The 12570-nt window shown below is 54.0% G+C and overlaps 1 protein-coding gene across 6 annotated transcripts in view; it reads left to right on the top strand.

Moving 5' to 3' along the window:
- Positions 1 to 12570, top strand: part of ZNRF1 (zinc and ring finger 1) — a 99864-nt gene that overhangs the window by 84372 nt on the left and 2922 nt on the right. For 5 of the 6 annotated variants that reach the window (XM_073796806.1, XM_019941043.3, XM_019941050.3 and 2 more), the window contains exons 2-3: positions 1444 to 1539; positions 11263 to 11368. In XM_073796806.1, the coding sequence (XP_073652907.1) occupies positions 1444 to 1539; positions 11263 to 11368 (202 nt within the window). The other variant, XM_033843930.2, reaches the window with a different exon arrangement.

Below are 12570 nucleotides of genomic sequence, written 5' to 3'. Positions count from 1 at the left end.
TCCAGTGAAACTGTGCGTGGGACATTTTGACTGCAAATTAATAGAAGAGTCTGATCTTCACAACAATATTTTAGTGTGCTGTATTTGACCTAGGAATTCCAGACTGAGAAAGTAGGGATTATGGTCACAAAAGGGAGCAGCTGTGATGTTTAAAATTCAATGTGGACAAGTAAATAGATAACTTTTCAATCTTTTTGGTAGAATGGAAAAGAAGTAATCCATTTTAAAGTAATTTTTATTTTATTTTTTATTTTTTGGCTGCAACGTGCGGCTTGTGGGATCTTAGTTCCCCGAGCAGGGGTCAAACCCAGGCCCTCGGCATTGAAAGCACACAGTCCTAACCACTGGACCGCCAGGGAATTCCCCATTTGAAAGCAATTTTTTTTTTTTTGCGGTACGCGGGCCTCTCACTGCTGTGGCCTCTCCTGTTGCGGAGCACAGGCTCCGGACGTGCACGCTCAGCGGCCATGGCTCACGGGCCCAGCCGCTCCGCGGCATGTGAGATCTTCCCGGACCGGGGCACAAACCCGTGTCCCCTGCATCGGCAGGCGGACTCCCAACCACTGCGCCACCAGGGAAGCCCTGAAAGCAATTTTAATAAAAGTAAAATGGGGGAAATTGAAAATAGTGGATCTGTATTTATCTATAAAAATAGGTCAAAAAATAATTTATTAAAAACTAGATCAAAGGACTAGGTTTACTTAATGGAGTTCAGCTCAGAAGATTCTCAACCAAAGTCTCCAATACTGATACAGTTCCGATGAAGCTCCCTGGGTGTATAAGCAAACTTCCTCGGGAATAAAACAGCAGGGTCTGTCGCCTATCGTTGTGAAACAGCTGTTACTCTTGGTGGCATATGGCCAAGGCATGTGTGGCATCTGGGAGCGCTCTGGAGGGCCGCCTGTGGCTCGCACACTCTCGGAGGACAGCTGCCTGAGCCACGGGAGGAAAGATGCTCTGGATGAGGGATGGAGGCGCCCAGGACTATAGGGATTCCTGCCACAGGTGATCCAGCCAAGTGGTTTGAGGGCTGGGAGGCGGAAGGATGTTAAATTTAACTCTTATTATTCAAAGACAGATTATTTGGTTGCCTTGATTAGATCGATGCCTCCCTGTCCCCGTTGCCCACTGGACCCCTTGGGAAAGGGGAAAGGGTCTAAAAGAAAATAAAACTCAAATCAGCTGTCAGTGACTTCTGATAAACTTAAGCAAGGGGCATGACAAGGGTGAGCCCCAGTGAAAAAATGGGAATTGGAGGCTGTAATCAGAAAACAACATGTTACCTGCCTTTAATGAAGAAGTAGGCGGTAGGATGTATCTAGACTGTAATTCGCCATTTTGACTCTGACCCCACAATGGCCAGAGTCACCTAAGAGTTTCCACATTTATGATGGATATGTTTGGTTTGGAAAAAAACATTTCATTCTATTTCCTCTTTTTCAGGTTTCAAGTGCCCCATTTGCTCTAAGTCTGTGGCTTCCGACGAGATGGAAATGCACTTTATAATGTGTCTGAGCAAACCTCGCCTCTCCTACAACGGTAAGAGCTTAGCTGGGGCGGGAGGTGTGGAGGGGAGCTCTGAGGAAGGGTCTTTGCAGCCTCCGTGGCTCTGGGCAGCATGTCCACCCCGCCTTCCGGCAAGAGGAGTGGAGCAGGGAGGAAGGCATAGGGATGGGGTCTGGAAGTCCCTTGGGTGGCCAGTTAGCCCTGCCCTTTCTTCCACCCACTTAGTTCCTTGCCCCTGTGGTCGGGAGACAGGCCTTGGTCACACAGCTGACAGCAGAGGGCCCAGCGGGAGCGCCAGCCCTCTGTGGGGAAGGGAGTCTGGGCTGTGCCTTGCACACAGTGCTTCAGCCTGACTCTCCACAGTAGAGTAGGTGTGATTTGTGGACACCTTTGGGGATTGAGAATGCTGACCTGCCACCTCATCGCTGCCCCGAGGCTGTGCTGCTTCCTGCTTTGGAGGCGGCCGCGGGGCTGAGCAGTGAGTACAACGGGGGACTCAGTGAAACGCCCCTGCCACGGCACCTCTGTGGACAGAACGAGGGTCAGCACCTGCCTGGTTTACTTTGGGGGAGGCTTGGAGCTCAACTGTTCTGGGTTCAGAGCCTGCCTTGGCCACTTACTTACTGGCTGTGCGGTCTTGAACAAGTGCTCAGTTTGCAGAGCCTTGGTTTTCTGGTCCCTAAAATGGGGATTTCAGTACAGGCTTCGTAGGATTTTTGTCAGAATAAAGTGAGATATTACACATAAAAGCTTTCAGTCCGGAGCCTGACACATGGTCAGTGCTCAGGAAGTTACAGCCGCCCCGAGAGATGCAAGGCCATCCCTGGGTTTCTTTTCATCCTTTTCTGAAGTGGACTGTCTGCTCTTGAGTTCCTTGCACCCTGTGCTGCCAGTGACTCTTGGGCTTTCCATCCTTACGTGCTTAGTTTGGTCTTCAAACCACGTTCCTCAGAGAACTGTGTCTTCTACGAGAATGGGCACTGGATCTGAGAGGGGTGTGCCCGACCTGACCCCAACCCCGGCCTGCCTTGTAGGTTAGAGTCACGACGATGCTTAGGAAAACAGCACTGAGATTTCTCAGGGCCCCAGGGCTGGGCAGGAGGTGGGCCCGCATCACCTGACCCCCATCCTGTCCGTGAAAGTTTCCCAGGTCGACTCTCCTTACAGACCTTCCTTGGGCTCCTGCCTCCTCAGACCCACCTGTGTAGGCCAGATAATTCCAGATTGTTCCTGCGAAATTAATCTGGCGAATCTGATTACCTGATTCTCCTGAAGACACGTCCTGCTATTCTCTGATCTCTTTTCTTGCACCACCAACAGATTCTGGACATGGGCCGGCTGGCCAGTTACCCTTTGTCTCAGATACACGTGGTCTGGTGACCTTTGCCATCTCTGAGCCCAGGTGTCCTTCCCTTTCCTCTCCTCCCTGGTTGTCCAGGGAGCCCCCGTTCTCCCCAAGGGACAGCCTGTCGCATCCCTGGGGACTGACTGATGCTGAGTCTCTGAGTCTCGTCCCTCAAGCTCTGGGCTCCCCGTCAGGCTCGTCGAAGATGCTCAGCTCCACTTCGTTCCTTGTCTCTGCCTGGGACCAGGGAGGGAGATGACTGAGTCTTCTCCCGCGGCTGACAGCCCTCCCCCGCCGTGGCCTCAGAAACCGTGTTCACTTATTTCCCACGTGCACAGCACCCCCGTGAAGGCTGCTTTTTGTCCCATGGGGTGCTGGGCAGAGTTCTCTGTGGACACTGCCTTGCTGTCATGAGAACACAAAGCAGCCTCAGAGTGGGCTCACCCGACAGGCCTGGGCTCTTGGCGTCATGAGGGAGAACTTTGCAGGGCAGCTGTGGAGGGCAGAGCGCTCTTGGGGCCACTCTGTAAGGAGGACCCACATGCCCGGCTTGGACAGTGGGGGAGGTGAGGGCATGGGCTTCTCTCCTGGAGAACTGCCCGGGATACCTGCAGCGCCTCTTCCATGTGAGCACGTACGTGCCAGTGCCCCCATAGGTGTCCTCCTTGCCTTTCCTCTTTGCCTCCAAAGAGAGGCAGCCCTGGAGAGCAGTCCTGACAGCCCAGCCCGAGCACAGGTCGCCTGCAGAAGCCACACTCAGAGTCGGAGTCCCCTTAGAGGAAGCAGAGGTTGGCCAACCAGTCTGAGGCATAACCATGGCTGTTCTTGGTCTCTTCTCACTTCTTCCTTCCTCTCATTGAAAAGCTACCTCTTTGGGTGTGTGTGTGTGTGTGTGAGAGAGAGAGAGAGAGAGTGTGTGAGTGTGAGTGTAAATTAGAAGCTTTAAACTGGACGATCTCTTTTGCAAAAACCAGTCCTTTACCACCTGAGGCAAAGAAAGGCATGTTGTTCCTGGTCCCATCAGTGGAATGTGTCTTAAGGTGAGGAAAGTGCTTCAGAAACAGTGGCCTGGCCCCTCCATCACAGCTGGATTCCTCACATTCAGCCTTTGTCTTTTCTAAAGACACCTAACCCTTCCGGATAAGAGAAAGGCATTTGTCACTTGGGGTTTGTATATGGAGTGTGAGTCTCCGGGCTGGTCTAGGGCCTGTTTTAGTTCAGATAAGGCACAGGCCTTTCGGGGCCTTAGGCCGAAGTCCCAGGTCGGACCTCTAGGTATTTATTTTGGTTTTGCCAGTAACGTATTTTACCAATGATTTCTTATCATCCTGAGCTCCCCAGCTTCGCTTTATCTCTTCTACCAAAAAAGAAAAAAGTGAGGAGACTTAAAGCATTTGTGAGGTGTAGAACTCCCAGAATCTTTCTGGAAAGGGGAGAATCTGAGACTTCCTTAGTGGATTAAGAAGTGCTGTATTCTTGTGAAGATTCACTGGGATTCCTGGTCACTCCCATCTGCACACACACACGCACACACACGCACATGCACACACACACGCACGCACGCGCGCACACACACGCGCACACACACACACACACACGCACACACCCTCCCTGTAGCTGCTGGCACCAGTTGGGGAAATTTTTAGGAAATTTATAGCGGTTATATAAGATGAAATTTAGTTAACCACCAAGTTGGGGGGGGGAGTAGAAACCTCCTAAATGAGACAGATAGAAAGTAGTATTTTTCTTATTATGAGGGTTGGCCTGAGCCGTGGGTTGGAAGGCCTCCAGTAGCCACCTGCCAGATTAAAAAAAAAAAAAAAAAAAGCCAGTTTTGGAAAGGCAAGACTAGTTTAACTGGTTTACCCAGTGCTCAAGAGAAATGTGAAGGCCAGTAACTGGTGCTTCTTGGCAGGCACCTGGTTTGTGAGTCCTGGTGACCCATTCGGAGGGGTAGGGAAGGGAGCTGCACCGCAGAGCGCAGAATCTTCTATCCTCCGTTCTCTTCAGTGGGCAGCTCTGAACCCAGGACCCCTCAAAGATGAGAGAGAGCTGGGGGGACCGGGACCCCTTTCTGCAGGTAAATGTGGTCAGCATGATTGGGCCTTGTAATTTCTCTTCCTTTCCAATATCTGTTTGTGGTTCTGAGATGCGGGAACTTGCATTCTCAAGAACATGCACTCAGGTTTTGACCATCATACTGGTCAGCCAGCAAAACAAGCCTCGAGATGAGGGGCCTGATTCTGCTATGAACAGAAGAGACTCACAGTACTGGAGTGGAGGGGGGTCGTGACAGATGACTGATTGTCCACTGAAAGCCGAGGAGACCCTGGTTCCAGGACCAGCCAGGGGTCCTTGGCTCTGGGAGAGTCTGGCGTGTGGCAGGTCCATTTGCCAGCAGTATTAAGAGAGCTTGATGGCTGTCAAAGCAGCTTCAAAAGTTTCTTCCCCCCCTTGCTTTCTTCTGGGGCGCAGACCCATGCCCTGCTTCTTAGGTCCTGACCATCCATCCCTCCTCTCTACTGACAGTCATTGCCCCCAACTTCAGGGCTCTTGAAATGATAAATGTCACACAAGGTTTCTTTAAAGGAAAGGGAATCTGGCTCCCCCCAAAGCAGGAATGCCTCCTGCTAGTTTAGCCCCAGCCAGCAGACCTGTGTAAATAGTGCTTGTTTGGCCTGTGTCTCTGCTCCCAGCGATCCTGTGGTTGGGATGGCAGTGCCTTTTCTTGGACCTTGGGGAGCCAGGTTCTGGCCGGGGAGTGTGCCCAGCCCAGTGGGGCACTGCCAGGAGGTATTGTTCGATGCCTAGCAGCGGCTGAGTCTGGCTGCGAGGTGTCTGTCTGGAGGTGTCTGTCTGGGCGCTCTTCCTGCAGGAGGGAAGGGAGGAGGACTCCCAGCAGGCCGCTGGGTGAATGAGGAGTGGGTGGAAGGGAGACCGGAGGAGAGGGGACTGAATGGGGTCACAGGGCAGCCTCCGTAAACATGAAGCCCTGCGGAGCCGCTCTGCTTGTGATCGCAGCCCATCTCGTCAGAACAATTGGATCCAGAACAATTGGGTCGTGCCTCACAGTCTGTGGGTTGCGGTGGAGACGCCACTGCTGGTAGGGGAACTGTCTACTCAAAGTCTCCCCTTTGCCTGGAGATTTCCCAAGAGGGGAGCTGGCGACGCCTGGCAGTGGTAGCACTGCCCCTTCCTGTCCCCCAGGAGGCTGGGCCAGCACCTCTGCGCATGCCGAAGGGTCTGCAAGCCTGGGCTCTTCCACACCTAGGCTGGAAATGAGGCTGGCGGTGGAGACTTTGTTTCTGAGTCATTTGCTGGGGATTCTCCCTCTGGCTCCCACCTTCCTTCCTCCCAGGACCGTGACTGCCATCAGGCAGCAGGGGAAGTGGGTTCTGTACGGCACCGCTCAGCTGCACCACACCAGCCTTCCCTCCATGCCGCCGGCAGCTCTGCGGGTCCCCTCGGGGGACATCGAGCCTGTGCTCTCTGCAGGGCAGCAGTACAGCTCCCTCAGCCTGGCCTGTTCATGCTGAGCACCCAGGTTCCTCCACCAAGTTCACAAAGAGGAAGATCTGAAGCTGTCTGTGAGATGGGTGGTGGTTTCCAGCCGCAAGGAAGAGACTCTACCGCCTGGTCTTTTAAGGAAAGGAGGCAGGGTGGCCAAGTGGAAGGAACTTGGCGTGGGAGTCATGGCCACTTACCAGCTGCCTGAGCTGAAGCACAGACCCCCCACCCCCAGGGTCTTTAGGACTCACTGAGATGTGTGTGCGACATTTGTGACATACAGCTGGCCCCAAAGAAGTGAGGGCTCCTTTTTCTCCTCCTCCTCCTCGATCACTTTTCTCAGATAAACGGCAGCTGTCAGGGAGGGGGCAGAAGTGTGCCATCGCCTCCCACCGCAGCGCTGTCACAGAGAGCATCGCCCGCCACTCTGGGCTGGCTAGAGGGCCAGGCGTTGGCACCGTCAGCACCATCCCTCAGGCCAGGCACACTTCCGCACTCCCCCGTGGGCAGGGCCGTTGGCTTTGCACACAGTGTCGGGCAGCTGGCGGCTGTGGGTGCTTGAGAGGCAGTAAGAAAAGGGAAGAAAGCACAGCTTGGTTCTGTGTTCTCATCAGCCAGCATCGGTTGAGCCCCCCTCCTCTAGGGACCTCGGGTGCCCGGGGGCGTTTGGGTCCATCTGCAGAGCGGCCTTAACTTGTGCCCCGGCTTCAGACTGCAAGGTCCTCCGACAGCAGACAGCAGGCTCCCATCACAACAGTGCGGAAGCCTCGTAGGGTCTGGGTGATAGCCAGGCTTCAGCTCCAGCCGTTTCCCCTCGCCTGCTAGGCGCCCAGGGACGCCTGGGGGCTGCTCACTCCTAGAGCCCAGGGATCGGGACGGGAAGTTTTACCCAACCCACTCAGGCCTGTGGCTGGATTTGGGCTCCTGCCTTCCGCTGTGGGGAGCTGTCGCTCCCCGGGCACTGCGCTGGGAGTGAGCACTCCCTGCTGCCCCGTGCTCTCAGGGTCCCAGCCCTGGCTCCTCTTCATCCCAGGACCCCTCAGGCAGCCTTTTGCAGCCAGGGCTCTGGGTGCTGGTGAAATGTGCTCCCCACTGTGCCAGCCTGGCAGGCAGCTGTGCGGTTTAGTTCTTCCCATCCGTGCTGCAGACCCAGGCTGGCTGCTAAGTGTGCCTGAAGATGCTCTGTAATGGGTTGTGTGGTGGCGATCGACTGCTCTTAAGAAAAGTCCAGTGTCTAGCCTCCATGTGCTCAAGTCTGAGTCCTTGATAAGAAGATGAACTGCCCTCGTGCCTCTTTCTCCTTCCCCTTCCCCTAGTGATACCTAGCGAGAAAAGAGGAGAGTCCAGTCCAGTCCCGCTGAAGAAGCAAGCCCCAGGTCTCATCCCCTTGCCTGGCTCCCGCCCCCTATCCCAGCCTGGACCTGACAGGACAGACAGAGCGCAGCTCATGCAGAAAACCGTTTGGGACTGAGGGAATTCTGACTTGCCCCTGGACTCCCAGCTGACTCACCAATCAGAAGGGGACGCTGATTCGGAATCAGTAATGCTGCTGTGTTCCCAAGGAAATCATAAGTGAGGAGAGAAGCACGGACAAGGGGCTGTATCCCAGATCCTCACTTTACAGATGAGATGCCGGAGACAAAGAGAGTGGGAATAAATGCCCAGGAAGGTCTGCAGTGACTGCCTTCTCAGAGCTGGTCTATTTTTCCTCCCGTCTTTATTGGAGTTTTTTCCTCCTAGTATTTTATTATGAAAAATGTCAAACGTACAGCAAAGTTGAGAGTTTTGCAGTAAAAAACAAAATACCCCCCACCTAGAGTGTGCACTATACTGTACTTGCTCTATCACATGTCTCTCCACCCACCAATCCGTATTATCCTTTCGATACATTTCAGAGTGAAACGAAAACACTAGTCTGTTTCTTTATTGGGGGTTGTTAATTATAAAAGTAATGCCTGTTCAAACAGTTCAAAAATATATAAAAATATTTTTCTTCTAATCCTCCTTTCCTCCACTACTATTAAAGTGTGTGTTTCCCTCCAGACTTTTTCCTGTGCTTCCACACACACAAATATTTAAATGTGTGTGGTATCTAGTGCTTTTTTAAAAATGGGATCATACCCTTTTACAGATGTGCCCCTTGCCACGTTTGGAGTCTGAGGTGACACTCCAGTGGCAGACCGACTGTGTGCTGTCTGCTCTTCCCTCCACGTCGCCCTTTCAGGTGGGCTCTGGGGCTTTGGGTTAGGCAGATCTTAACAGAGAACATGACCACAGGCTGTCCTGGTGGCCTGGAAGCTGAAAGTGACTTCTCTCCCAGCTCTTGTGCATAAGGACTTAAGTATTGAGTTGACTCTATCTTAGTTGTTTTCCTTGGGGTTCCTGATGGGGGGCTCTGAGTCACCATACCCTTCTAGGCCATGAAGAATCCTCATTTTATGGGCCCCAGATGCTTCCCCTTCCACTAAAGTTATCAGAGGGCACAAAGAAACTGCAGTGGTGGAGGGCAGCCCCACAGAGGGTCCCTGGCCCTGCCCCATTCACGAGCTCTCTGACTTCGGCAAGGTGTCTGATTCTCTGGCTGCAGTGTCCCCTTTTGCAAAACAGGAATGACACCGTGTACCCTGCCCGGCTTGTAAGATCCTGAGGCACTGAACACACGTGAAATCTCAGTGTGTGTCATTGGCAGTGCTCACGATCAGTTAAAATCTTTCAAAAGTGGGGAGTTGCCCTGCTTCAGGCTTTGCTCTCTTTACATCCAGAACCTGTTCTCAGGGTACTTCTCCTATGGTTTTGAGAACTTCCGGGTAACCTTTTGCTGACTTCACCTCTCTCACCTGCCTTTCAAATATCAGAATTCACCTGGGTTCAGTCGTCTGCCTTCTTGAGCTTTGTCTAAGCTCTTTATCCCACATCTACCCCTGTTGCCCACATCTCTCCTCTAAACCCCAGATCTGGACTTGAATGGACTCCAGCAGGTTTCCATTAGCGCGTCCTGGGGGAGACGCTCGGTCAGCGCCTACCACCCAGCTCTGAGCTCATCATTACTTCCCAAGCTGGGCCTCCTTCTGGCTCCCTCTCGCTCTGACAAGTGTGCGCTCCCCTCCCCTGGCCCCCGTTTGCCCAGCTGCCCCAATTCATGCCATCCACCTCCCCGCATTGCTGGTGCCGGCCTTGAGTTCATCTCTCCTGCACCCGGCATTAGCCTCCATAGCAGGCTCCCCATCTGTGGGCTCTTCCAGTCATTTCCAGTAGTTTCAGGAGACTAGATGTGATCAGTGCGTCTCCAAGGCCCTTCAGTGACCCAGATAAAGGCCAGGTAGCACAGCAGGATACAAGTCCGTCCTCAGGAAATGGGTCTCACCTACCCGCCCCCCACGGCCCCAGGACTCTGCACCTACTACAGCAAACATCCTGCCTTGCCAGGTGCACAGATGCTGTCCCCTTTGCCCGGAATAGCCCTCCCTGAACAGTCCCCACCCCGATTGGGCATCTCCCGGACTTCTCACATCTGGATCTGTGTGTGTCGTAAGACTTCCAGGAATTCCTGTGCTGTTCATTTCCGTCTTCTTGTTCAACCGCCCCTGCTAGGCTATGAGTTTCTTGAATCCTGAGACCGTGGCTTATTCACTGAGTCGCCAGTGCCCAGAATGTCATAGAAGTGTCGCAGGGGATGCTGGCTCGGCCCCCTGCTGTGCTCGGGCTGTCCTGGCCACGGCTTCGCTTGGGGCCGTGGTGGGCAGCGGCTCCCTTCCATTCATTCTTTTCTGATGGGGTGTGGGGTGTCTTTTCTAAATACTTAACTGAGTTAAAATTTGTATAACACACAAGTAACCATTTTTACGTGTACAGTGCAGTGGCATTTGGGACATTCACAATGTTGTGCAACACCATCTCTTGTCTAGTTCCAAACATGTCATCATCCCAGAAGGAGCTCCTTGCGTGACTCCACTCACATGAAGGAGCTAAAGCAGTCAGCCCCATAGAACCCGAGAGTAGAAGTGTTGACAGGGGAGAGGGAAGCAGGCAATTGCTATTCAACTGGCAGAAAGTTTCAGGTATGGGGCTTCCCTACAATAGTAGACTGTACTCTTACATTTTTATTAAGAGGGTAGATCTTATGTTAAGAGATCTCACGTTACCACAAGAAAAACAAAGGAAAATCGCTTACTCATTAAGCAGTCACTCCCTAGTGCCCCCTGCCCCCAGCCCCTGACCTACTTTTTTGTCTCTGAATTTGCCTCCTCTGGACATTTCACATAAACGGGATCAGAAAGCAGGTGGCCTTTTGCATCTGGCTCCTTCCACTCGGCACCATGTTTTCAAGGTGCACCCACGTTGCAGCAGGCGTCAGCTCTCCACCCCTTTCCTGGCTGAGGGGATACGCTGTTGTGTGGGTCCACGCGGTTCATTTCTCCATTCATCCGCTGGAGGACCTTTGGGTTGCTTCCACCTTTGGCTCTTGTGAATAATGCTGCCGTGGACACACATGTACGCGTATTTGCTGGGGTACCCGTTTCTTCCCTTCACCCTTGCCTCGTACCACTCTCCTCATCACCATTTTTTCCAAACCAGAAATCCAGTGCACCTGGTCGGTGTGTATGTTTAGGGGGAAAGTCTGTTCAGGGAACCATTCTGTCTCGTGCTGCCTCTGCTGCATGTCTCCTCCTCTCCAAGCCTTTTTCGTCCTTCATCGCCTGGGCCGCTTACTTGGTGATTAATCCCATTTTGTCTTCAGGTAGTTAGTGTGTGGTTTGCGTGTCTTGTGTCCACAGTGAGGACCCTTACATCAAGGTCTCTCTTGGGCTTTCGCTGACTCAGGTGACCCATGCAGTCCCAAGCAGCTCCTAGATCCCTGCCTGCTGGTGACTGACCCCCCGCTCTCCTCTGTCCCCCCTTTGCAGATGACGTGCTGACTAAAGATGCGGGTGAGTGTGTGATCTGCCTGGAGGAGCTGCTTCAGGGGGACACGATAGCCAGGCTGCCCTGCCTGTGCATTTATCACAAAAGGTACGAGAGGGCCGGCAGGGCCAGCTTAGCTGCACCCCAGACCCCAGAGGGCCCCTTCCCTGTGCGTGGGGGGAGAGAAGGGCAGACTGTCACTAGCCACCCCGTCCCCCAGCACTCTGAGTGGAGTCGAGGCAGAGGTCAGCAGGTGGGGAGTTCTGGACGTGCTGAGCGCAGAGCCTGGGTGGTGGGCCCGACGGGGAGGCCTGTGGAGCCCCTGCCCCCTGGAAGGTTGAGCCCCCGTCCATCTCTGTGAGCCCCTCTGCTCCAGTGTGCAGACCCTGGTCTGGTGGGGGTGTGGTGGTCAGCACAGAGGGGTGTGCTGGCTGCCCTGGCCCCGCCCCTCCTCCCCAGAGGCCCAGCAGGCAGGAATAGCCACTACCTGTGGGCCCCAGTGCTGCGAGCGGCTATAATTAGCAGGACTGAGATTCGCCCTCAGGCTCCAGCATGAGCCTCATTCTTGTTTCCAACTGGAAAGAAGACACCTCCTTACCCAGGACAGGAGGACGCTCTGTGCTGCCCGCGGCCTCCACCTGTTCTCGGCCCCTGGAGCCCCAGAGCTGCTTCCGGACACACAGGCTTTTCCAAAGCCTGACTCACGGGGCCACTGGCCACGGGGCAGCACGTGGATGTGGCTGGTGTCAGAAAGGCGCAAGTGAGGCCTAAGGGGAGGGGGTCTTGGCCTGGGTGCAGCACCCAGCGCTCCAGTGTCCCAGGAAAGCATTGACCAGAGCCAGAAGAAGGGAATCTTCAGCTCTGGGAGAGACTTATGCAAATGATCTGTCTGGTTCCTGTTTTGAAAATAACCAGATGTTTTACAGAAAGCTGTCTTGGGCCAATTTCTGTTCCCTCTCTGTTCAGACAGTGCTTTCTGTAAACACTAGAGACCAGGATTTCCCCGCTGGCCTCTTGTCTGGCTCTCCTGAGCAAAGACACCAAGCCACAGGGCCAGTCCTCCCCTGGCCCACCTGCTCCAGGAAGGAGGACTAGATGCTGGCTGCCCACCACAGCCAGCCAAGCCAGGCAGAGCCTGGGGGCCTCCTGAGAGGGAGACTAGGGAGGGAGCCTCAGGCTGCTCCTGTGACTCCGGAGAGGGCTTGCTCAGGGCCGTGACCAGCCTGCCGGGGCTTTGTTCCCACTTCTTTGCCCTTTAAGCCTTGGAGATAGTTGACTGGCTGCCCTGGGCAGCCCCCCACTCTCACCCT

This window comes from Tursiops truncatus, chromosome 19 (genome assembly GCF_011762595.2).
Source record: "Tursiops truncatus isolate mTurTru1 chromosome 19, mTurTru1.mat.Y, whole genome shotgun sequence".
In the NCBI taxonomy this organism is placed as follows: Eukaryota; Metazoa; Chordata; class Mammalia; order Artiodactyla; family Delphinidae; genus Tursiops; species Tursiops truncatus.
This window is presented reverse-complemented; position numbering and strand designations above follow the sequence as displayed.